General features: G+C 37.0%; 1 protein-coding gene across 2 annotated transcripts in view; it reads left to right on the top strand.

The window, feature by feature from the left end:
* diaph2 (diaphanous-related formin 2) overlaps positions 1 to 24601 on the top strand; it is a 519741-nt gene that overhangs the window by 155688 nt on the left and 339452 nt on the right. For both annotated transcript variants that reach the window (XM_059345604.1, XM_059345603.1), the window contains exons 8-13: positions 4750 to 4824; positions 4918 to 4987; positions 5726 to 5862; positions 11055 to 11163; positions 16218 to 16328; positions 20135 to 20247. In XM_059345604.1, coding sequence (XP_059201587.1) covers positions 4750 to 4824; positions 4918 to 4987; positions 5726 to 5862; positions 11055 to 11163; positions 16218 to 16328; positions 20135 to 20247 — 615 coding nt within the window. The remainder of the gene's footprint in view (positions 1 to 4749; positions 4825 to 4917; positions 4988 to 5725; positions 5863 to 11054; positions 11164 to 16217; positions 16329 to 20134; positions 20248 to 24601) is intronic.

Below are 24601 nucleotides of genomic sequence, written 5' to 3'. Positions count from 1 at the left end.
AGAAGAGACTGATACAGATTCCACCTCCTGTTCCTTTAACGTTGAATTTGCTACATTTGTATTTTAATTGCCCAGAGACACAAGTACGTTATGTTTGACGAAACAATCTTTAAGCACCTTTACAACACAACTGTTCCTGCTCTGCTTCCTAACAAGGTTTATCTGAATACACTGTAAAACCCAACTTGTTGTTTCAACTTAAATATTTGAGTGTCCATGCTGCAAAAGAATTTTATGTCAAGACAACAAAGACAACAGAGTTAACTCAAAGTAATCTTGCTATTTGACTCAATATTTTAAGTTAAAATTACTTTTTGAAGAAGAAGAAGAATACTAGTACTAGAGTACTTTATTAATCCCACAATGGGGAAATTCAACCTCTGCATTTGGGGGGGGGGGGGTGTTAGGTGCCTTGCTCAAGGGCACTTCAGTCCTTGACCTGTCAGTACTGGGATTTGAACCAGCAACTCTCCAGTTACAAGCCCGATTCCTAACCTCTAGGCCACGGACTGCCCAAATCTTTGCACAAATCTTGTTGTATTGAAAAGGAAAAATTAGTTATAATAACAAACAAGCAACACTGGGTTTTACAGTGTAGAGTGCCCATTGGGGATACTGTAAACTTTATTGATTCTAATCATATGTTGCAGTAAATAATGATTTTTATTGTTATTATTGTTACCACAAATAGGAGTAGCAGTGGAAGTGTTGTAAGTATTAGTATTTTTATTGCTTGTAAGAGTATGTTGTCCACCGAGGCAGTTTCTCTGATGAACAGAGAGAGGGCATTGCATCGCCTCGGGACAAACACTGCAGAAGCACCATCCCTCATTTTCTTTGTGGTAACTTTGGGGACATTTAGAAGGCAAGCTGCAGAGGACCTAAGGGTATACGTGAGGGGACAGAAAATGATAGACAGTCTGGGATGTAGGTAGGAGTCAAAACATTTAGTGCCTTAAAAACCTTGAGGAGGACTGCATTATGTTGCAACCTGCAGCAAGGCATACATTTTTGATGAAAAACTTTCTGTTCAGACAATCCCAGTCTCTCTTTTTCTTTTATGTCTGTTCTCTTTCACTCCAACAACAATAGAGTGAAGGTAAACAAGGTGCAGGCATTTTCCATGAACATCTGGTGCAAAATTTCCAATTTATATTCAGGTTTAATTAGTGCAACTGTTGAAGGAATTTATTAGTAAAGCTTTCTGACTTGTAAACTCCAGAAAAACATCACAAGTACCAATGTTTTCAGACAAGTCGTTACCAGGATGTGTTTGTTCTCGGAATAAAGTTTTAGCTTTTACTTTATGCAACTGATGTTCCATACAGCATTAAATGTCAGAATATACCAGTCTGACCCTGATGTAATGATACACTCAACTCAGGATTTGTTAATATTCTCCATACTGGGTTCACAATATGACTTTCTGAAGATTTTGTTTTAGCAAAATCACATTGAGGACAAATGAGTGAAAAAGATTCTTTCGTTTCCCAGATAAAATGTAAAAAAAAAAGTTTTCTCCTAACATGTTACATCAAAAACATCCTTTTTTATTTGTCAGACTGGGTTTATAATCTATTAAAAAACAGTATATATTATCTTTTGTGTCTTAACAAGAAGCCAAAACAGACAAATCAAATGCATTAATGAATATAAATTCAAGTTGAAGTGTTAAATAGGTGTTTAGCATTTAGTGGCACATCCTGAACGGCCTTTTTGACTCTGGACTGGACTGTTTTTGGTCATAGTCAGTCTATGAATGGCTTCCCTGAGTTGTCGTTGTTTTGAGTGCATGTTTGCGTGCGTATGAGTGTATGAAAGCTCATTCCCTAACATACCAGATGTCCAGTTTTTCACATTTTCCTCTAGAGCATCCCTTCTGCTCTGTTTTAGTCATCATGAGAATGATCCTAGAATGATACCTCACATTTTTATTCTAGAGTAAACTATGGAGATAAAGATCTACCTGTAAAACAAGGTGAATTTATTATTTATTATATTATTAGTTACCTTAAGAGCGTCAGTACTTAGTTATATAAACCAGCTGTTCTCAACCTTGGGGTCGGGACCCCAATTGGGTCATTTTGTGTCTTTTTTGGTCATTATGTTTCCTTTTTTGGTCATTTTGTGTCTTTTTTGGTCATTTTGTGTCTTTTTTTGGTCATTTTGTGTCTTTTTTTGGTCATTTTGTGACTTTTTTGGCCATTTTGTGTCTTTTTTTGATCATTTTGTGTCTTTTTTTGATCATTTTGTGGTCAATTTGACATGGTTTGGTCGTGACTCAAAAAGGTTGAGAACTACTGATATAAACAATAGAAGAAAAGAATCAAAATCAGAATCAAAAGAAAACTAAAAATGGTGAAAAAGGTTTATGCTTAAGACTAATAATCCATTTTAAGCATTATCAGTATATCAAATGGGGCCCTGCTTTCTAAACAGAGTCTTGATCTGACTTTTATATCCATAAAAAACGCAGTGGGGAGAGAAGAGTCAAGGAAGAGATTCTCCTGAAATAAAACATTTTCCAGTAGAAACAGAAAACAGAAGTATGACGCAGAATGTCCTCTTTAATAAGTAAAACTTTGGAGAAAAAACATGTTATGCAAGTACTTGCGATGTAAACATACAAGTCGGTATAGTGGTTAAGTAACGATCCAATATTATGAATGAGAAGTATAAATATTGATACATATCATCTGGGAGAGAGGCCCTTGAAATGCACATTTATAACTATTATTTTTTTCATTAATCCAATCCAATCCAATCCACTTTATTTATATAGCACAATTTTAGCAAACACAAGGTTTCCAAAGTGCTGCACAAACAATAAATACATAACACAATACAAAGAGATGTAGTAAACAATAGAACAGTAAGATGCAAAAAGATAAAATAAATTAAAAATGGGATAAAAATAAATAAAATAAAATGTAAAATGTACTGCCCGCACAAAATAAAATATGCATGAATACAATAAAAATAAATAAATCATAAAATCAACACTCTACGTGGTGTTAAAAGCCAACGAGAAGAATTAAGAATTAAGAATTAAGAATTAAGAATTAAGAATTAATTCGTTTTTCATTTAAATGTTTGGGAGAGTCATAAATGTAACTGATCGTGTTGAACGGTAACATGATATTGTGTCTATTGAAATAAATCACATTGAAATATTATCATGGCAGACTGTGTGATAATAACATCTTTGTCCAAAGAATTTATATAATATATTATATATAATATATTATTTAAAATCCTCACAAGCACGATAGCTACATTGTCTACATTTAAACTTTGTTCGCTATGGTAACAGAAAAAGCACAGCAGGACATCATAATCATTAGAATGATAATATTGAAACCTCTTCTCGTCCTTGTTGTGGAGGACAAAAGCATTTATTTTTCTCCTGCGCTGATCTCTCACACCTTGTTGAGGTCACAGAGCATTTCCAGAATCTCATATTGCATTTAGGTTGTGTAATAAACTGAATTTCTCCTCACAAATATTGGTTCCATTTCCTGTCCTCTGAAGACTGACATTACCATCATTACAAAGGCACATAAACAAAGACTGTGGATTCACTCATGTGGCGTCCTTTTTTCCCTCTTTGTTGTCCCACTGTCTCATTTACTCCTTCCACCTCACTATCACAAATATATCTAGAACTGCATTGTTTTTCCACAGTCCAATGAGCCAGTTTGCTCTTTTTGTTATGGCATTTAACATGCACACGCTGTGAGGAAAGCGGCTCATTGTAAACAGACATTTATAAATTTAGAACATTCTAATGTTTTGTTTTTATTAAGAAAAACAGATTATCATTAGACACTACAGTAAATATCAATAACTTGTAAATTGGTTCTACTTCTGTGCCAATGAATTTTAACTAATGGTTTGTCTGGAGTTGTAGCGTGTTGCTAATTTCATCACAGATCAAAGACGTCACCTCAATCACCTCAACATCGCCACTCGCCTCTGGCTAATGCATCTCATTCCTAATTGAGGGTTTCTTCCGACTCACTGAGTTAATACAAATGGCTTTAATTCTCAAACCATTATTATTTGAAATCATTGTCAAAAGGCGGGATAAATCATTGACTTATGCCCCTTTAATGTCATAAAATTGCTTCATGCATTTCGCCTTATTGACAGTTAGGGGCCTGAAAACAAGTAATGCTAATGACATAATCTGGCTGCGGCCACACTGTATTGCCTGCCTCTCTCTCTTCTCCTGGCTTAGACAAACGGGCTCATCTGTACTGGATCATTTGCAGTCTCCTGATACGCTGTGGTTTATAGCCAATTATCTCTTGCGATCCATTATCGATTACAGTGTTATCTTTCTCGCATTGCTTAATCTTTTGGCACAGGAACACAGCAGCTCACATGGGGGGCCTGGATACAAACCGCTTAGCGATGGGAACACTAGTTAAGATGGATGGGTGTTAATTTGCTTGTAGATGGGTACAGTTTAAATTCAAACCCATGCAGGCTGTATTCAGTGTGAGCATGCGGGCGGGTTGGCAGGGTTGTTTTTTTATTTGCAGCTTTTTTTTCCCTGTTAGGAATTAAAAAACTACAAGAGTCAATTTATCCAAGTGAGTGTTAAACCTTTGATATTAGTCTGAATGACTGATTTCCTCGGAGCTTAATGCAATATTGTTTGTGTTTGCTTACCAGCAAGGCAATAACAATTTTGAGTGAATATTACAACTGTTTTTTCTCTTTGTGTCTGTGTTTCCTCTCTAGTTGGGTTAATAACTTCGGTCATGAGGGTCTCGGCCTTCTTCTGGATGCTTTGGAGAAGCTTCTGGACAAGAAACAGTAAGTGATCTATTCCATCTAATCTCTGTGTACTTTTTATAGCACCACATTTTGTTCATATAATCACAATAACCTTATCTTTTTTTCTTTCAGGCAAGAGATCATTGATAAACGCAACCAGCATAAACTTATCCAGTGCTTGAAGGCTTTCATGAACAATAAGGTTTGTATGAGTCAACGTGTTCATTAGAGAATTAATTTCCCTTCAGTGCACCTGCATGAAGAAACAATTTTGCTCAGATGCAGTCCTGAATGAAATAAAACTCAAATTATGTTTGAATTATAAATGTAATTTCTTGTGTTTTTCCGCAATAACTAAAAAGGAAGTACCCAGGCTACTTTTCGTGCACTGATATTAAAGCTAAAATCTTCTATCTAATTGTAACTCCGGTGGCCAAGACTCATTCCCTAATTTGAATCGGGACTCTGACAGGTCTGGGATGGTGGTACAGCAAAGAGAGGCTAATTTTACCATTCCAAGCCCAAAGTCTCAGATCTTTTAATTATCCTTTTTGGGAAGGTCTGGCTCATTTCTCAAAAGTGGCACACATTTCAAGGATAGATGAACTATTGATATTGCTTCTCGTAGAGTTAATCCCCACACGTGGTCTTGTCTGCCCATTCCTTCAGTTGTGGGGAGACTAAAAGGTACAGGAGACTATAAGTATTTGTCCCTGTAGTCCTGTCCTGAATTAAATTAATTCATCATCCTCTCCATTTACTCCCATGGCCTCGTTGTCCCTCCTTAAAAGAAAATTAAGGCTAACTATAACTTACGTACATTAGAGCGTCTTTGTATGATTCATTTTTTTTTACTTGAAGTGAAAGTTCTCCATAAATGCAAATGCTCTCATTAATTTATACCCAATGGACCTTCCCTCTCCCTTTCCACGTCTCACAGTATGGACTGCAAAGGATCCTGGGAGACGAGCGGAGCCTGTTGCTGTTGGCGCGAGCTATTGACCCCAAACAGACCAACATGATGACCGAGATTGTCAAAATTCTCTCCGCTTTCTGCATTATTGGAGAGGAGAACATGTAAGTTGAAGTCAGATTACCTGATCGTTTGTATTACAGCACACTCATCTCTAAATAGCCAATCATATCATATGCACACAATTCACAGCTTAGATCACGTAATTGAGAGCTTCAGTTTTATTTGCAGAGGATTCAAAATATCTGGCATTAAGACTTCCACCACTGTCTGAAGAAAATAGGTGTCAAGGTTATTATTAGTTAACGAAAACTAACGAAATAACGAAAACTAGAATTGAAAAAACATTTTCGTTAACTGAAATAAAAATAAAAACTAGAGTTTTTAAAAAAACGATCACTAACTGAAACTGTATTGTGTGGTTACAAAACTAACAACTAACTAAAATTATAGTGAAAATATCCTTAGTTTTGGTTTTTGTCAACTATTTTCATTCATAATTCAGTGTATTTATTTGAACATGCAACACATGGTAAATATGTTTACTGAGACTGGAACCAAAATTCAAAATACCAAGAACTATAAGAGTTAATAACCTTATTGGGGCTGAGATGATAAACCAAAGGAAATAAAGGAAACATTTATTATGACCTCTTTGAATCAAGCACCCAACATATAGTCCATAAAACTAACACTAAAACTAATAAAAACTAAGCATTTTCAAAAACTAAAAACCAAACTAAAACTAGAAAACTCACTCCAAAAACTAACTAAAACTAACTGAATTTGAAAACAAAAATTCACAACAAAATTAAAACTAAAACTAATGAAAAATCCAAAACTATTATAACCTTGGTAGGTGTGAGTAGGAATCTAAGTGAATAGAAATCCAGAGTTAAAAATAACAGACAACCATAAAATAGAAACGGAAACAATCATCCGATTACTAGCAAACCCTGCGGAGGACATTTTCTATTGGATCTATTTCCCCTAAGGAGACAGAGTCCAGAGGTTTTAGTGACATAGATATCAAAACATTTCCCGGAATGTCACTCAGAGAGCACAGACCTCCGCCAAGGCTAATGGTGCGTTCAAGTGCTCCTCGGATGGTCCCCACTCCTAAGGGGGAAAGTTGTTCTTCCGACTCGGTGTGTTCATGAGCTTTCAATTGTCAGTTTCTGTTGTAATGTTGAAACAACACGGATGCTGCAGAGAAGAAGTATTCAGAGCGTTAAAACAACAGAGCCAATGAAACGCTTTGGGTGAGCCGTGAAATATTGTCAGGAGCTGATTTTCCTGATTACTCCGTCACCACATGAATGCAGCACAAATGTCTGATCTCACAATGTTACAAAACAGGAAATGTGATTTGTGTATCCACCAGTGGTGGAAAAAGTATTCAGATCCCTTACTTAAGTAAAAGTACTAATACCACCCTGCAGAATTACTCTACTACAAGTAAAAGTCCTGCATTTAAAACTTACTCAAGTAAAAGTACAAAAGTGCCAGCATCAAAATGTACTTAAAGTATCACAAGTAAAAGTATTTGTTATGCAGAATGGACTCACTCAGTTATATATCCTAAATAAAATATTAGACTATATGTTGTGATGAATTTATGTAAGCAGATAATGTTATAATATAATGTTATTAGGTTTTAATTTATAAAAATCTAAAATCATTTTAAATTGATCATGTTATTCATGTTAAACCTAAAAGTAACTAAAGCTGGCAGCTTAATGTAGTGGAGTAAAAAGTACAATATTTGACTCAAAATGTAGTGAAGTAGAAGTAAAGTTACATAAAATGGAAATACTCAAGTAAAGCACAAGTACCTCAAAATTGCACTTAAGTACAGTACTTGAGTAAATGTACTTAGTTACATTCCATCACTGGTATCCACCCAATGAATTAGATCTTCTCCAACATTTATGGATGCTTCATCCTCCCACCAATTTACATGAAAATTGGTCCAGTATTTTTTTTTATAATCCTCCTGATAAACAGACAAACCGTACTGAAAACATAACTTCTTTGGCAGAGGTAATAAAACTTAAAGTACATGGGTTCCCACCAAGGTTATAATAGTTTTGGATTTTCCATTAGTTTTAGTTTTAATTTCATTGTGAATTTTTGTTTTCAAATTCAGTTAGTTTTAGTTAGTTTTTAGAGTGAGTTTGCTAGTTTTAGTTTAGTTTTTATGTTTTGAAAATGCTTAGTTTTAGTTTAGTTTTTATTAGTTTTAGTGTTAGTTTTAGTTTTTTTGTGATGGGTATGTGCCTTCATTTCCTTTGGTTTATCCCAGTCTCAGTAAACATATTTGTCATGTGTTCCTGCATGTTGAAATAGAAACACTGAATTATGAATGAAAAAAGTTGACAAAGACGAAAACTAAGGACATTTTCACTATAGTTTTAGTTAGTTTTAGTTAGTTTTGTAACCACACAACACAGTTTCAGTTAGTTATCGTTTTTAAAAAAACTGTTTGTAATTATGATGAACTGACCCTTTAAGTACTTCTCCATAACCTCCTCCATTTAAAGCTGCAAGTTTTCAGTATTCAAAGCAAAGTGAGGGACTCATTTCCCTTTTTCTTTCTCAGTAAATCACAGCAGATATGGAAACAGCACAACACCAACTCAAAATCCTAACTGATGACAGGAAAAAAAGAAAACTATATATATATAACGATGAAAGAGATACAGTCCATCTCTGGCGTGTTTACACGATCTGCAGTGTTTAGCGAGAGCGAAGGAGATGGCTGCTTCTTGTAAACACTGTAATATCACTATTGCTTCAATCTTCTCCCACTGGGTGACATGAACTCAGACGGAGACTGCACTGCATGCACACACACATGTTTACCCACTGTGAGCATACACTGCATTTACAGATGACCTCAGACAGTGTCGACATTTGTTGGGTCACATGGTCAGATGATGCAGTTTAGTCTGTTTAATGTGTTGAACTACTCAGTGTAGTTTGCCGCGGACACACAACCTGCCTGACAGCTTATAAATTGGATTTAGGGGAGTGTTTTTTATTGTTTCCCACAGGGCCAGACTAGAATAACAATGGCACTTCAAAGTCAGTCTGTATGCAGTGGTGGAAATAAACAAACCCACAAATTCTGTTGGAGAAGCTGAGTTCAGCAGTGTGTCTCACATCTCTGACCATCCAAACAGGCCTTTATGCTTTTAGTACTGTGACTGTGCATGGTTCCTAAAAATGGTTTTGAAATTACAGGAAATCTGAGTGTGAATTTAAGGCTTCACATTTATCCTAACTCATTTTTAATTTCAGATGATTAGCTTCAAGAGAATGTTTTTACTGGCTTACTTACTGTGCATATACCTATATATTATTCTCTATAAACCACAATTCCTTTCAATTATTTAATACTTAAATTAATATTTTTTTCCTAAAAATGGTTTTGAAGTTACAGGAAATCTGAGTGTGAATTTTAGGCTTCACATTTATCCTAACTCATTTTTAATTTCAGATGATTAGCTTCAAGAGAATGTTTTTACTGGCTTACTTACTGTGCATATACCTATATATTATTCTCTATAAACCACAATGCCTTTCAATTATTTATTACTTAAATTAATAATTTTTTCCTACAAATGGTTTTGAAGTTACAGGAAATCTGAGTGTGAATTTTAGGCTTCATATTTATCCTAACTCATTTTTAATTTCAGATGATTAGCTTCAAGAGAATGTTTTTACCGGCTTACTTACTGTGCATATACCTATATATTCTTCTCTATAAACCACAATGTCTTTTTAATTATTAAATACTTAAATTAATATTTCCTACCACAGTCACAAGTATAACACTCAGGTGCAGTGTTGCTGCTTGCATACAAATGCACACACAGCTATATTTAAGCAGATGCAGGGTGTATAGATAGTTCAATTCTCTCTCTTCCTTCACAGAGTGTTCAAGAATAGGTTGAAGTAAACATCGAAATCTTTGCCGTGATCATAGCCCTGCATTAAAATATACGTATCCTGTAGAAATGACAGCCAAAGGAGCTGAGGCGTCACTTTCTTGCTCAGAATCTTCTCTGCCAACCGATGTTGTGACGCTGGCTCATGTTCAACACCCACTTCAGCTGACAGCATCAAAAGGGAACACGACAAGTTAAGCAGATCTATCTCGCCTGTTTTGAAGCGTCGTCTGAACTGGCTTTAAAGCTACTCAGTATGCAGCTCCCCATGCTCGTCTGTGACTTTCTAACCCCTATCACAGAGCATGGCCGTCCCATTTATCTCTGTGTCAGGCTTACTCCAAGCATACAGTCCGTTTGGTCAGACACATGAGCTTCCTCTCTTACAAAGCCACTGCTAGTTTGTCATCCTGAATGTGTTTTTTTCTTTTTTTCTGCTTGATATAAGGTAATAAAAATGGCAACAACGAGCCTATGTGGCATGTGTGAATACACGTTCACACCTGCATTCACCAGCTAGTTTCCACAGCTGATGTTTTAATATTTGGCCTTGTGGTATGCTATTTATTTCTTCATTTATTTACTGGATCAGGGAGGTAAACTTGTATGTCAGGCTAACAGGTCTTTTGTACCCACGGGAGTAAGAACATTGAGGAATTAAGCTCTTTAGTTTCTCAATTGACGAAGACAAAATAGCTAAATGTGGCCTCAGAGTGACAGAGAGAGCACCTGTCGGCAATTATTATGTACGCATATTTTAAATCACTATTTACATAAGTGCTCGTAAGACATCAATTTACTTCTATTGCGATCTGTGTGTCTGTTTGTATGTGCAGCACAGAGTTTCTCTTTCAGTCACAATTTAGAGGCTGAAATTGCCCAATGCTCTATTTAGCTGAGCTGCCTCGAGGCCTTCCAAGTGCTCCAATTTGCTTACCTTCTCAATAGGTGTATTTGCACATTAGTCTGCCAGTCCCTGCTATAATTTGCACCCTTTCTCACCCAGCCAAATACACTCTTCTACAATTGCTTTGACAACTGAACACATTTGCAGTAAAACCCTGTTTTTTTGTCTAGCATCACCTTAGAAACAAGCATGATGAGGTCAGAATTGAATACTGTGGCAATAATAGACCGGATTGCATTCAAAGTGATGGAAAGCAGTAGCATTTATCTGGGTGACCAAAGACTGGCCGAGCAAATGTCCACACCAACACCCAGGGGAAGATAAGATACATGGTGTTTGAGCTGAAAATTGTGAGTAAATGTCCTGTCAGGGAGGTGATAAAAGCATTTGTTGACTTTTGTGTTGTGCCTGCTCCCTGTTCCCTGTTTTCTTCCAGCCTGGATAAGATTCTAGCTGCCATGACAATTGCTGCAGAGAGGAACAATAAAGAGAGATTTGCTCCAATCGTGGAAGGACTGGAGAACCACGAAGCCCAGCAGCTGCAGGTTAGGAATCACACACATTAAAAAGCAGTTTACATCACCGCCTGACATTCATCATACACTCATCACTGCCTTTTTTTTCTTTTCATTTAAAAGGAAAAAGTGGCCCTTATGGTTCAGCAACCACTGTTACTCTGCTGTGCTTTGAATGCTGTGTTCTTCTCTTGTACAGTAGTTCTCAACCTTTTTGAGTCGCGACCCCCAATTTAACATGCATGTTTTACGTGACCCCCGCTCACTGAACACAATCTCACACACACAGTTCAGATCACCCAAAAAAGAAACAAAATGACCAAAAAAAGTACACAAAATGACCAAAAAAGACACAAATTGACCACAAAATGATCAAAAAAGACACAAAATGAGCAAAAAAGACACAAAATGACCAGAAAAGACACAAAACGACCAAAAAAAGGTACAAAATGACCAAAAAAAGACACAAAATGACAAAAAAAGACACAAAATGACCTAAAAAAAGACACAAAATGACCTAAAAAGACACTAAATGACAAAATAAAGACATTAAGTGACCAAAAAGACTAAAACACATGAACACTTTAACACAGTGGAGACAGAGCTGACTTCCAAAATGATTTGGCGACCCCCAGAAATCATCTCGCGACCCCAATTGGGGTTCCCGACCCCAAGGTTGAGAATAGCTGCTCTTGTACAGTGTACATTTCAGCCCCACTGAGTCATATCACCCAAACTTTGAAAAAGAAACAAGCAACTTATTACCAAAGCAGGAGTTTTGTACAATGTACAGTGGACAGGAAGCTGGGACAGTCCAGTGTCATTCACATGAATCCTGTTTTGTCATGAAGAACACGCTTGATGCCAGGAGAGACAGAAAATGACAGTTGTGTCACTCCGGGGCCCATTGTGCCTCAGCCTCAGCTTTTTGTACATGTGTTTTTCTCTGCTTCTCTTACTGTCTCTGGGTCCACTTGTCAACCCCACTGCACCTCTTCCACATGATGAGATGTGATCACTGGCTTATTGAAATGCACCTGGAGCTCCTTCGCCACTGCTTTAATCAAAAACACCTGCTCCGTTGAGCACCTCTACTGAATTTTTCAAACACCAGAAAAATGATATTTAAAAAAAAAAAAGAAAAGAAAGGAAAGCTGTTGAGTTCCTGAGAAGCCCTTTGTCTTCCTTCTCTCTTCCTCACATTTTCTCCTCCTCTCACTATCTTGCTCATTTTTTCCTCACATCTTACAAATACTTCCCCTCGGTTTTTTTTTTTTTTTCCGTGCTGCTGTCAAGTCGGGTCTCAGAGGACTTGGTGTGAAAGGGCAACGGAAGCATCATACCTCTCTTCATTTCACTAGTTTTCCTCCCGCAGCAGGAAAAACTATACAACGGCAATAAAAACACCGCTTAATACATGTTTTTGTGAAACCAAAAGTGGGGGAATTACTTAAGGAATTACTTTTTTAACTGCAGGGATTGTGAAGTCATGAAGGAAAAGTCATGAAGGAAACTGATGAGGCGGGCTGTGGAAGTGAAAGTAGATATTCTTTTATTAGGAGGCTGTTGTTTTTCCTTTAAATTTTGCCGTTAATGAAATGAAGCTCTGCTAATTGTGAAGTAAATTAAAATGCTTTGCTGATGCAGGGGGTTCAAGGAAATTAATAGACTTTTTATCCAAAACCTGTGATGGGCTGTAGAAGTAGACTTTGCTAATGTGATTAAAATGTGTTTTGCCGTAGTTTAGGCTATGCTCGTCTGCTGAGCATGAGAGAAACTCTGCATTTCAACTTTTAAAACCGTCCCAGCAGTGCCACTTTTAATTACGATGTTTGGAACCCCCCCTATGGCACCAGCAGCTCTCTAAACCCAACACAGATAACGCCCCCACCCCCAACAGTAGTACATGGCTGAGGTATGTTTGAGGTGCTTGATGTAAGTATCAGTCTCTATGCAGCAGAAGAGAAAGAATTTTTCATGAGCTCCATGGCTTTCTTCACTCCCATAAATTCTGTGAAGATTTGGTAGAGTTTCTTTTATGTATCTGGCCTCTAGTGGATACAGTAAAATGTCAGGTTTCAATGCACAGATCTGGCTTCCAGGGTCTCTAGCTTTAGTGGAACATGGAGAAGTCTGCCATGATTCTAGCGCCTGGCACTGGTGCAACAATGGTGGGGCTTTCTGCACTGCAACAAGCATTTCCCAAAGGAATATCTTACAGTAAATCTGTATTACGTAACAAACATGCTCACCCAGCTAACACACATGTTTGTTTTACTGCTGCTATAACTTTTGCGTGACAAAAGATTAAACCAATATTTTTCCATTCCATCTTTGTTCTGCCGTTCATCAAACAAAACCTCAAAAAGCTGATACAGTTCATTGAAGCGGTAATTAAATACAACTTGAACAAAAGTGTTGAAAGGACGGCAAAGCAGAGACTAAAGTCTAAAAAAGCGAACGTAGCCACTTTGATGTAGAATTGGTTTGTAGACTACAGTTTTGAACCCATCTTCTTTTTTTGGAACCAGAATTACGATGCATTTGGAATGCAAAATGAATTACCGGCTGCTTAATGTCTTTTAGTACCACCGAGTGCTGAAAAAAAGCATTTCAAAGTGACCAAAAATGTTCCCATGAACTGAAAACTAAAAAATTTCCAAGAGGAAAAGACACAGCGAGCCTTAGCAGCGAAGTCCAAAAGCATGCCCTGCTGTATCGTTTATTTGACTCTAAATGAGATAATAATTTACAAGATTCTGCATTGAAAATGACTCAAAAACTAGTGATTGAGACCATAAACTTATGAGAATTTGCAAACATCAATCAAATGAGAAGTCGGGTAATTTCCATATAGACTTCTATACCAGTAGTTCTCAACCTTTTTGAGTCGCGATCCCCAATTTAACATCCATGTTGTCCGCGACCCCCACTCACTGAACAGAATCTCACATGCACAGTTCAGATCACCCAAAAAAGAAACAAAATGACCAAAAAAAGGAAACAAAATGACCAAAAAAAAGACACAAAATGACCAAAAAAGACACAAAATTACCAAAAAAAGGAAACAAAATGACCAAAAAAGACACAAAATGACCCCAAAAAGGAAACAAAATTACCAAAAAAAGCCACAAATTGACCACAAAAAAAGACACAAAATGACCCAAAAAGAAACAAAATTACCAAAAAAAGGAAACAAAATGACCAAAAAAAGGCACAAAATGATCAAAAAAAGACACAAAATAACCCAAAAAGACACAATGAGTAAAAAAAAAACATAAAATGACCAAAAAAAGACATCCGGACTTGCCATGAAAAATAATGCAGGTTTAAGGCTCTTCTGCATGGTTCCGATGTTGATGCTTGGGGCAAAGAAAGTCAATAAATGAAACAAAAGTATTTCATTGTATTTGTGCAGGTGATATTACATGGAAGGATCTGCATTTCTAGTGTTAGAATAAAAATGTTAACCCAGAAAAATAATCAAACTGACCCAGGATAGCACACAGAATCAGCTTTATTGTGGCTCTTGTTAATAACACATACGAGGCAACAGTCCAGGGTCAAGGTTTTAGAAGACAACGCTTCCCATCGTCCATGGGAATCCTTCAGCCTGCTATCGATTGTCTGTCCATGGAAACCGTCTTATCCATGGCTCGCTCCCCTGGAACACCTTACTGCTCATTATAATTCATCAGTGATTTCCTCTTAACCCCCTCCTCCACCAGACACAAGCACAGAAACACACACACACATACACTGAGGCTTTTTCCTAACCAATAGATCCATCAATAATGCACATGTGGTCAATAGACACAACAGACCTGTACGTTCTACCATCTCTCTTCTGGCCTCTCTCTTTTCCTCCTGGCAATGTTACAATCCCTTTTCTCATGTTTTATTTTGGAGAAGAGAATAATAAGAGCACATAATTACTCCAGAAGATATATTTATTTTACACAGACCAACACACAAACAATTAAATACAAGTACAGTTAAATTACTTAACCCATTAAGGCCTAAAGCGCCTGGAAAAAAATGCCTGGAAAACCTCTGGGCGATTTTCAAATGACCCCCTAAAACCTGAAGTTTTTCTGGAAATTCAACACCTACTAAATAATAGATTTTTCAGCCTCTGTAGCAGATAAAAATTAATTTCAAAAAGTATTTGAGAGCTTATACCCTTGGCTTTCATGAGAAGTTGAGTTTATTTGTCCAAACCTTCAATAAAGTTTTTTAAAAAATCAACAAACTCAGCAAATGTTACATTTGACTGAATAAAAAATCCTATGCATAATACTAATACATGCCCATTAGCAAGATACAAGACATAGTTCTCATTAGCCTACTGTAATAAAAATTGTTTTTATCATAATAATAATAATAAATAAAAATAATACATTTTATATATTGCACTTTTCAGGGTACTCAATGACGCATAAAGTAATATAAGACATAGACAGTCATGATTTCTTATATCATCATCACAATCAATTAGCCTATTATTATTATTAATATTAATATATTATTAATAATATTATTTTTATCTCCAGATGGCCACAAATCTGTCTGTTCTTCGGTGAAAATATGTCGTCTAAAAACATATTCCTCATCCATAAATGCCGGTCGATTGGTTCCGAGGGTTCAAAGTCCAGATCAGCAATAAAATCATCGGCGCTGTTTTCATCAGATCTCTTCCGTCACTTACTGCTGAGCTCCTCCGCTCATATATATATATATATATATATATATATATATATATAGATATGCCTCCGCTATAGTCGTCTTCCTCCATGATTTAAAGTTCTGGAAAAGTCCCATGTTGCATTGCGACACTCCCACATGTATTCTGATCATGATTCTGATGCATTTCATTGGCCAAGAGACCGAAAATAGGTGGAAAAAGACTACAAATACTACAAAATGACATATCCGCTGTCCCGGCCTTAATGGTAGAGTGACGCAACAGCGCTCCTGGTTGCAATGGTAGAAATGTATACTGTAATACTGATATGTTTTGCCAAAAATATCCCTTTTGTGTCTCATTTCTCTTGTTTTTTTTCTATTTTGTTTCTACTCCACAGGTTGCTTGCATGCAGCTGATCAATGCTCTGGTCACCTCCCCCGATGACCTGGACTTCAGGATACATCTACGCAACGAGTTCTTGAGATGTGGCCTCAAGAAGATTCTACCTGTGAGTTCTCAAACTCTCTCAAAGCACATACACACTGCAAAAAAAGAAAAGTCGGGTGAACTCAAAATTTCAAGGCAACAAACTTCGATAAAATTTTAAGTTGGACAATTTAACTAAATATTTTAAGTTTTGGTTTTGAGTCTGCTCAACTCTGAATTCAGATTTTTGTCAACTCAACTGTAAGTTGCACTTAATTATAATTTTACATTGTAATAACTTTTAATCCTTACTTCTGCTAACTTCTGCAATGTGCTGAATTGGCACGATTGTAACGCCGCTATGAAATGTCAGCTAATGTTGCGACCACAATTTTGAGTTAGCATTGATACGCTAATGGCTACTCTTGTAGCTGTAACAAGCAGCGCCGCTAGCATCAGTTAGCCACTAGCATCAGTTAGCTGCTAGCATCAGTTAGCCGCTAGCTTTCGCTATTGAATTTCACAGCTTTCCCACATTTCACAACAAAGAAATAAGAGTTAGCAGAACTATTGTCCCTTGTTGTGAACCCCAAATTAAAGATATAAGTAACAACAACTCACCAACTTGTTTTTGAGCAGACAACTGGCTTCCTTTGTTGTGCTAACTTACATTATTGCCCTAAATGTCAATAATTTATATTTCCAAGTTTTACCAACTTAAATCACTGTTTTAGGCCAAAAAATACAGGTTGGCTTTTTTGCAGTGCAGTAGTTGGATAATTCACATGCATAAAATATAAAGCTCAAGTTCTGCTCCTGACTTTGTAAAAGAGGTTGTGGCCCAAATATTTCCTTTTTTGCCCTGTGTCAATCATTACATTCAATCAATACATTTCGTCAATTCAGTCAAAACTCTGGTCATAAACACAACACTGTGTTCTCTGGCTAGAACCACGTCTCTCCTTAATTTTACTAGTACAGATTCCTCTAGGCTCTTTGAATACATTTGAACTCCAACTAACATATTTGTACCCTTACAGCATAACACAGTGGAGCTTGAATGTATGCTGGTTGAGGGTCCAACCTTGAAAATAACTAGACTTTTTGGTCTATAGTTGGCTTACGGCCAAACAGCCATTTCAGTGATCAAGTCAACAACTTTAAAATGTGTGATATAAATACACATAACGTTGTTAAAATAATCCACCATGCATTCAAAACCAAATAATCCAGGTGTCACATGACACAAATATAAATAATAGGCTTTATTATTCTTGATTTAACCCTTTGATGCACAACATGGGTCTAAAGTGACCCGATTAAATTTTTATATTCTATATATTTGCAATAAATTAATTTCAGCATTCAGTATTGCAGGTTTTCCTCAAATAACTTGTTTTTGATCATCATACATCCTAATTTTTTGTTTTCATTTCTTAAAAATGTCTTTAAAAACTGACAAAGAAGACACAAATATTAATGTAAATATTAATCCTGTTTTGTTAAATTGGTGTTTTTTCAATGGAAATTATTATTTGGTGGCTCTAATAAGTCTCAAATGTTAAAATATGTGATTTTCCAATGTAATCTGGTGGTTCTAACAAGTCTTTTAAAGTTAAACCTTAAAAATAAGAAATATAACAGTTACACATTTACTCAAGTTGTTAATTTAGTGAATCACTTTTTGTATCACTACGCTTCTAATGCACAAGGTCATTTTTGACCCATGTGTGTAAACTTGATGTAGTAATACAAAAACTATTTTCCTTTATAAAGTATGAAAGGAAAAATGGATATAATCTAGACAATCTTCCCGCTGATTTTCTTGTTTACTTATGTAGGCCATAAAAGCCCAAAAAAGAAACAAAATGACCAAAGAGACACAAAATCACCAAAAAAGACACAAAATGACTAAAAAAGACACAAAATGACCAAAAAAAGACACAAATTGACCAAAAAAGACACAAAATGACAAAAAAAAGAAACAAAATAACCCAAAAAAAGGCCAGAAAAAGACACAAAATGAGAAAAAAGAAACAAAATGACCAAAAAAGACACAAATTGACCACAAAATGACCAGAAAAAAGACACGAAATGACTAAAAAAAGACACAAAATGACCAAAAAGACTAAAACACATTAACACATGAACACTTTAACACAGTGGAGACAGAGCTGACTTCCAAAATGATTTGGCGACCCCCAGAAATCATCTTGGGACCCCAATTAGAGTCCCGACCCCAAGGTTGAGAACAGCTGAAATAGAGGCTCTTTTATAACCAGTTAATAACACTTTGTAGTTGGTTTACCCATTCAGGAATATGACACAAATGACCTAAGAAAAGATTTTCAATATCATTAGATAAATGACTAGTGGTAGTAATAGTGGTATCACTACCAGTAGCTGATGTCAGATGTGAGGACGTGCCAGCACCTCATCACAGGTCGTTCTGGCATCATTACCAGCAGGCCGACACATCTTCACATGAGGCGAAGGCAAACGAGCTCCAACTCATCACTCAAGCTCTCATTTGTAGCGAGTGGGGTGAACGTGTCACAGAGCCAGTTGTTAATAAGTCATCCCAGCTGCTCCTGTTGATTATTACTGTCATTACTTTAATTATCTCCAATTCTGCCCCCCAATATGAAAGAGTCTCAGCGTACAGTCATTTATGAATGCCACGTTCGCCGCTTTTAATGCCGACATTCAAACTGACACTCGTTCATCTAATTATGAGTTATGCTCAGGAGCCGGCGGAGCTGTTGGCAAAGAAAAAGTGAACTCCGCTGAAAAAAAAGAGCACAATTTGTTTTGTTCTTATAGTCCTTGACACATGTATTTGGCCCTCCTCTTCTCCTTCCCCCTCTTTTTTGTGGCATTGTGCACCTCCCTCCGAACCACTGTTGCTCAAGACAGATGGTGCGCCCAAAAAACAGTGCAGGGTGATTGATACCTGCAGAAATTGGGTTACATTTGGCCCTGTCTCCGTCTGTAAACTCCACTGCTGGTGATTCATAGGGAAGTGGTAAAGAGCACTGCTGTAGCCCCTCGTGGCTGGAACAGGTGTGCAGGAATAGGCTCTGTCTGGAATACCTAGTGAGGGTTCAAGGCGCCGCAGTTCACTGTTCTCCGTACAGCTGGAACAGGAAAACTAATATTCTAGTGTTATCATTTTTTACAACAGACCCGATTAAAAGTGACACAAAAGTTTCAGCAACATTCGATACAAATACTAGATCAATCAGTTGTTGGAAGCGGTGTTGAAGTTATTCCTTGGCGGTGCTACGACTGTTTATCAGAATTTACATCACAAGATGACCTTTTGTGCAGCTTCATATATGACGATATTATGATGAAAAGACACAACATGACAAAAAAAGACACAAAATGACCAAAAAAGACACAAATTGACCAAAAAAGACACAAAATGACCAAAAAAAGAAACAAAATAACCCCAAAAAAGAAAAAAAAAGGCCAAAAAAGACACTAAATGACAAAAAAAAGAAACAAAATGACCAAAAAAAGCCACAAAATGACCAAAAAAAGACACTAAATGACAAAAAAAAGAAACAAAATGACCAAAAAAGACACAAATGGACCAAAAAATGACCAAAAAAAGACACAAAATGACCAAAAAAGACACAAAATGACAAAAAAAAAGAAACAAAATGACTAAATGACTCTGTTACAGGCATTGAGAATATTTATGTAGAAATGTAGACAACAAAAGTTTCAGCAACATTCAATACAAATACTAGATCAATCAGTTGTTGGAAGCGGTGTTGAAGTTATTCCTTGGCGGTGCTACAACTGTTTATCAGAATTTACATCACAAGATGACCTTTTGTGCAGCTTCATATTTTCAGCTGTGTGTCTAACTGATTCCAGGAGCTAAAAGAGACGGAGGAGCTGGACATCCAGCTGAAGGTGTTCAACGAGAACAAGGAGGAGGACTCCATCGAACTCTCCCATCGCCTGGATGACATCCGCGCCGAGATGGAATATCCTTTTGTCCTCCCGCCGTGTGAATATACAGATGAAAAGGCCAGCAGAACTAGCAGAGTGAGATGAGTGTACACTGTGGGTTTGGTCAAGCTTTACAGGGTAAAGCCTCTCATGGCTGATTCATTAGAGAAGGATTTGAGGAGCCAGAGGAGAATATCCAACTCCATATCTTACCAGGTATACTAGGTAAATAACCCCGTCATCCAAACCTCCCACATCCTCTTTTTATTTACTCTTTTCTTCCCCTCCTCTTCACTTTTTCTCCTTTGTCTGTTGTTGCTGGGTTAAGTAGGGCTGTTGCTAGACTCATAAGGAAGATATCAAACAGAGGCCCTGTTCTTACCATTTAGCATGCCCTGCTGTATCGTTTATTTTACTCTAAATTAGATAATAATTTACAAGATTCTGCATTGAAATTGACTCAAAAACTAGTGATTGAGACCCCAAACTTATGAGAATTTGCAAACATCAATCAAATGAGAAGTCGGGTAATTTCCATATAGACTTCTATACAACTGGACTTGCCATGAAAAATAATGCAGGTTTAAGGCACTTCTGCATGGTTCAGATGTTGATGCTTGGGGCAAAGAAAGTCAGTAAATGAAACGAAAGTATTTAATTGTATTTGTGCAAATAATATTACATGGAAGGATCTGCAATTGTAGTGTTAGAATAAAAATGTTAACCCAGAAAAATAATCAAACTGACCCAGGATAGCAGACAGAATCAGCATTATTGTGGCTCTTGTTAATAACACATTGTTAACAACACAAACAGAGGCCCTGTTCTTACCATTTACTAGTCACAGTAGATAATTAAACATTTTATGTGCAGTTGTATTTCATTGAACCTGGTCTCACAGAAATCCGTGAAATAGCCACGGATTCACTCAAATTTCCGTGAAACTGACACGGATTTCGCTACAATGCAAGTTAATATTTTTTCCTATTGGTTTGTTCCAAGTCACGTGACTTTCAAGGTTCCGGCGGTCAGAACAAAAAAACATGGCGGACAGTTCTCTCATTTTTAGTGAAAAAATCAATATTTTGACTTATAGTTTCTGCATAAAAATGGATTTTGATCACATTTCTAGCGAGAAATATATGTTTTATTTTCTAAATATTCACTCAGTGAATGTACATAATCACTTTGTATGTTGGAATAGCCACGGGATATGACTGTCATTAACTTGCATTGTAGCGAAATCCGTGTCAGTTTCACGGAAATTTGAGTGAGTCCGTGGCTATTCCACGGATTTTGAGTTAAGCTAATCCGTGGCTATTTCACGGATTCCTGTGAGATCATGTTGATTTCATTACATGGACTGGGTTTCTTCTGTTCAGGCATTATCGATACTTGTTTTTTTGTTCCTTTATTTTGAAATGTGAATTTTCTTTCCCAGTTCTCCACCAATGTCCATTTATTTCCTAACTTGCAGAGTAGAGAAGTTGATAAGGTGAGCAGCAATTTAGTCCAGAGTTGGAAACTTCTTCAAGCATCCCGGAGAAGACCCCTTTAATAATTCACAAATCTTCTCTCAGGCTATGTATGAATGGCTGACATTGTGAGCAGACAAACCAGACGGTGACATTGTTATGCAGATGTTCATTCCCGCAACCTTTTTCTTCTTCCACCAAATCCCAGAGTTCTAGTTCTGGCACAAAGTGCTGCCGTGAGTGACAGTTTCTGTTGACACATGTAGGTGAGGGGAGGAGGTCGCGTGTGTGTGTGCGTGCGTGGAGAGAAGATGGAGAGAGGGAAAAAAAAAAAAAAAAGTGCACCTGGATTAATGATGTGCTTGAGCAGGTTCACAAATGAGAAGACCCAATGTTTGTTTCCAAGGACAATGTGGTATTGATCTGTGGGCTCTGAGCATGATTCGAATGCCTAGGCTACCCTTTGTCCCGGTCCCTGCACAGCACACACACACACACACACACACACACACTCAAGCAGACACACATACATATGCACGATATCACGCTAGTCGTACTGCTGCGACCGGAGCATTGCATATGTGTCTTGTTTCTCACAGCAGTTTCATGAATATTAACCTGGAGAGTCTCGTCTCCTCTGTGTCCGGCCCAGGTGCCGATGAGGTGACTCCAGGCCACTAATACATATTAATGAGCTAAGGAATGGTGATTGATTGACCCCACCACTGACTGGCCGACGTCACACTTGACTGCCACTCATGTTTATTCATAATTTGGAGAGGGAGTGTAAAGAGAGAGACAGAGAGCGAGGAAAGGCAGCGTGGAGGGGATGTCATCGAATGGATTGGCATTCTACATTAGGTTTATGTCTGCAGCTTAGTGATAGATGAAGCTAGTTGGATACTTTCCCAGTCTGAGCTCCTTCTCATGTCCTCTCAAATGCTGCTGTGGTGAGGCTATAATTGAATCTCACAGGATTGGTAATTCTCCCAGGCTTCATACTCAGCTAATACAAGGGAGGGAAATGATACTGCAGAGGAGCCTGTATTCCCATCCCTCTCTCTCTCTCAAAAATTTGATATGGGATGGGAGTTTAATTACAGACATTGTTGAAATTAATAGGAAAAGTGTCAAACAGTATTTAAAAGAATTGATCTTCTCCAATTGCAGTGGCTGCAGATTGTTTAGTGTGGATGATAGGATAGGAAATGGAGAATGCAGTTAAGTGCTGGGCTGTTGTTGTTGTTGTTTTTTTTCTTTTTTTTTTTTTTTCAGGAAATAAATCATCTGAATTATTGATGCTCTCTTACAGAGTCATCCTTCATTAGATGTTGATGAAACCTGACAAATAATATTAGGACAGAAATGAAGCATTGAACCCATCGGACCCATCCAATCTGGCATGTTTTTGATCCATAGATAATATTATAATATGCATTTTCTTTAACATGTTAGTTGTATTAGTGGTGATGGTCTGTCTAGCCTTAAAGGAATACTCAACCCTTCAAATTATTATTTGTATATCAGACTTTTTTTTTTCAAATGGTCTTTAGGGGGAGATAGCAGTTCAACAGTAGATGCCACATAGAAGTGATATAAATCCTCAAGATTAATAAACACATACGTTTTTCTAGTCATAAATCTGTAGTAATTGCCTATTAAATGTAAAAAAATGAAGGGTTGAACATTATGATGAGTCCATTCCCATTTTTATTTTTATTTTTAAATTTCCTTTTTATTTTTATTTTTTATTTTTTACTTTTTGGTTGATGCCATTTGTTACACAGAAATGCTGCAAAATTGAACCTTTTTTTGTTGATAAAAAATAGTTCAAAAAAATTGAAAATACCACATTGTTGACACAAAGACCTTGAGGAACAAAATAGAAAAATCCTTGGTCTGATTTTGTATCAAAAACTTCTGACATTTTGGAAATTCTTGGAAGAATTGTATGATTCTGCAATTGATTGGAGAAAACTTCTGTTCTGGAAGCTTCTGAGAAACTTTGTTACAATGAAAGGGTCAAAGTTATGAGACCAAACCGCTAAACGTCCTCTTTTCTATCTATATAACGTTATTTATAACTTTTTTGACTCGTTGCCGTGGATACGCATTGTTCTGCTTCTCTCCTGGTTACGGCTCGCCTTGTCAGTGACCTGTCAATCAAAGGTAGCCCCGCCCCAAATCATACAATTCTTTATCTTCTATTTTCTTCTAAATGGGGCCATTATTAGAACTATTAACATCAAGATGTCTTGAAGAAGATTTTTTACTAGTGATTGAGACCATATTGTCTCATTTTGCATTGAAATGAATGGACAGAAATGTTTTTGCAGCCAAACTTACGGTAGAATGCAGCTTAAGGCACTTCCTGGTTTGCCTCCCTGCTCAGATCCGGAGGTTGCCGCCTTCATTATACACATTTTCTGCAATTCCAAGACTGTTCAGAGACCCAAGTATGTCAAACTATACAAATACAAGGTGGAAGGTGGAAATAATGACGAATTTGTGACGAAAACTGCGTAGTTTCTCACCTAAACTCTATGGGATGAGTATAAAGTCGACATGTGTGTAAGGTCAGAGGTCATGGGACCTTGTTTAAAATGGGCTGACTGGTTTTCCCTTCGCCAAAATGTAGTCTAACTTTAGAGCGTTATTTCAGCCCTTCCCGAACAAGATATCATAACACGTTTGGTACTTTTATATTTTGACTTGAGCCCCTGAGCCATCCTCATGGAGTTGAAGAGGTTAATATAGTCTGAATCTTCAAGCTCAAAATGCATTTTAATGTTAGCAGAAGCAGAAGGAAGAGGAATCACAACATATGCTGCCGCCATGTAGAAAGTGTCACTTCATTGCTTTGCAGTCAGTATGTAAATATTTTAGCACACATTGTCAAGATCTCCATTTCATG

The sequence above is a fragment of the Centropristis striata genome, chromosome 12 (genome assembly GCF_030273125.1).
Source record: "Centropristis striata isolate RG_2023a ecotype Rhode Island chromosome 12, C.striata_1.0, whole genome shotgun sequence".
NCBI classification, from domain to species: Eukaryota; Metazoa; Chordata; class Actinopteri; order Perciformes; family Serranidae; genus Centropristis; species Centropristis striata.
This window is presented reverse-complemented; position numbering and strand designations above follow the sequence as displayed.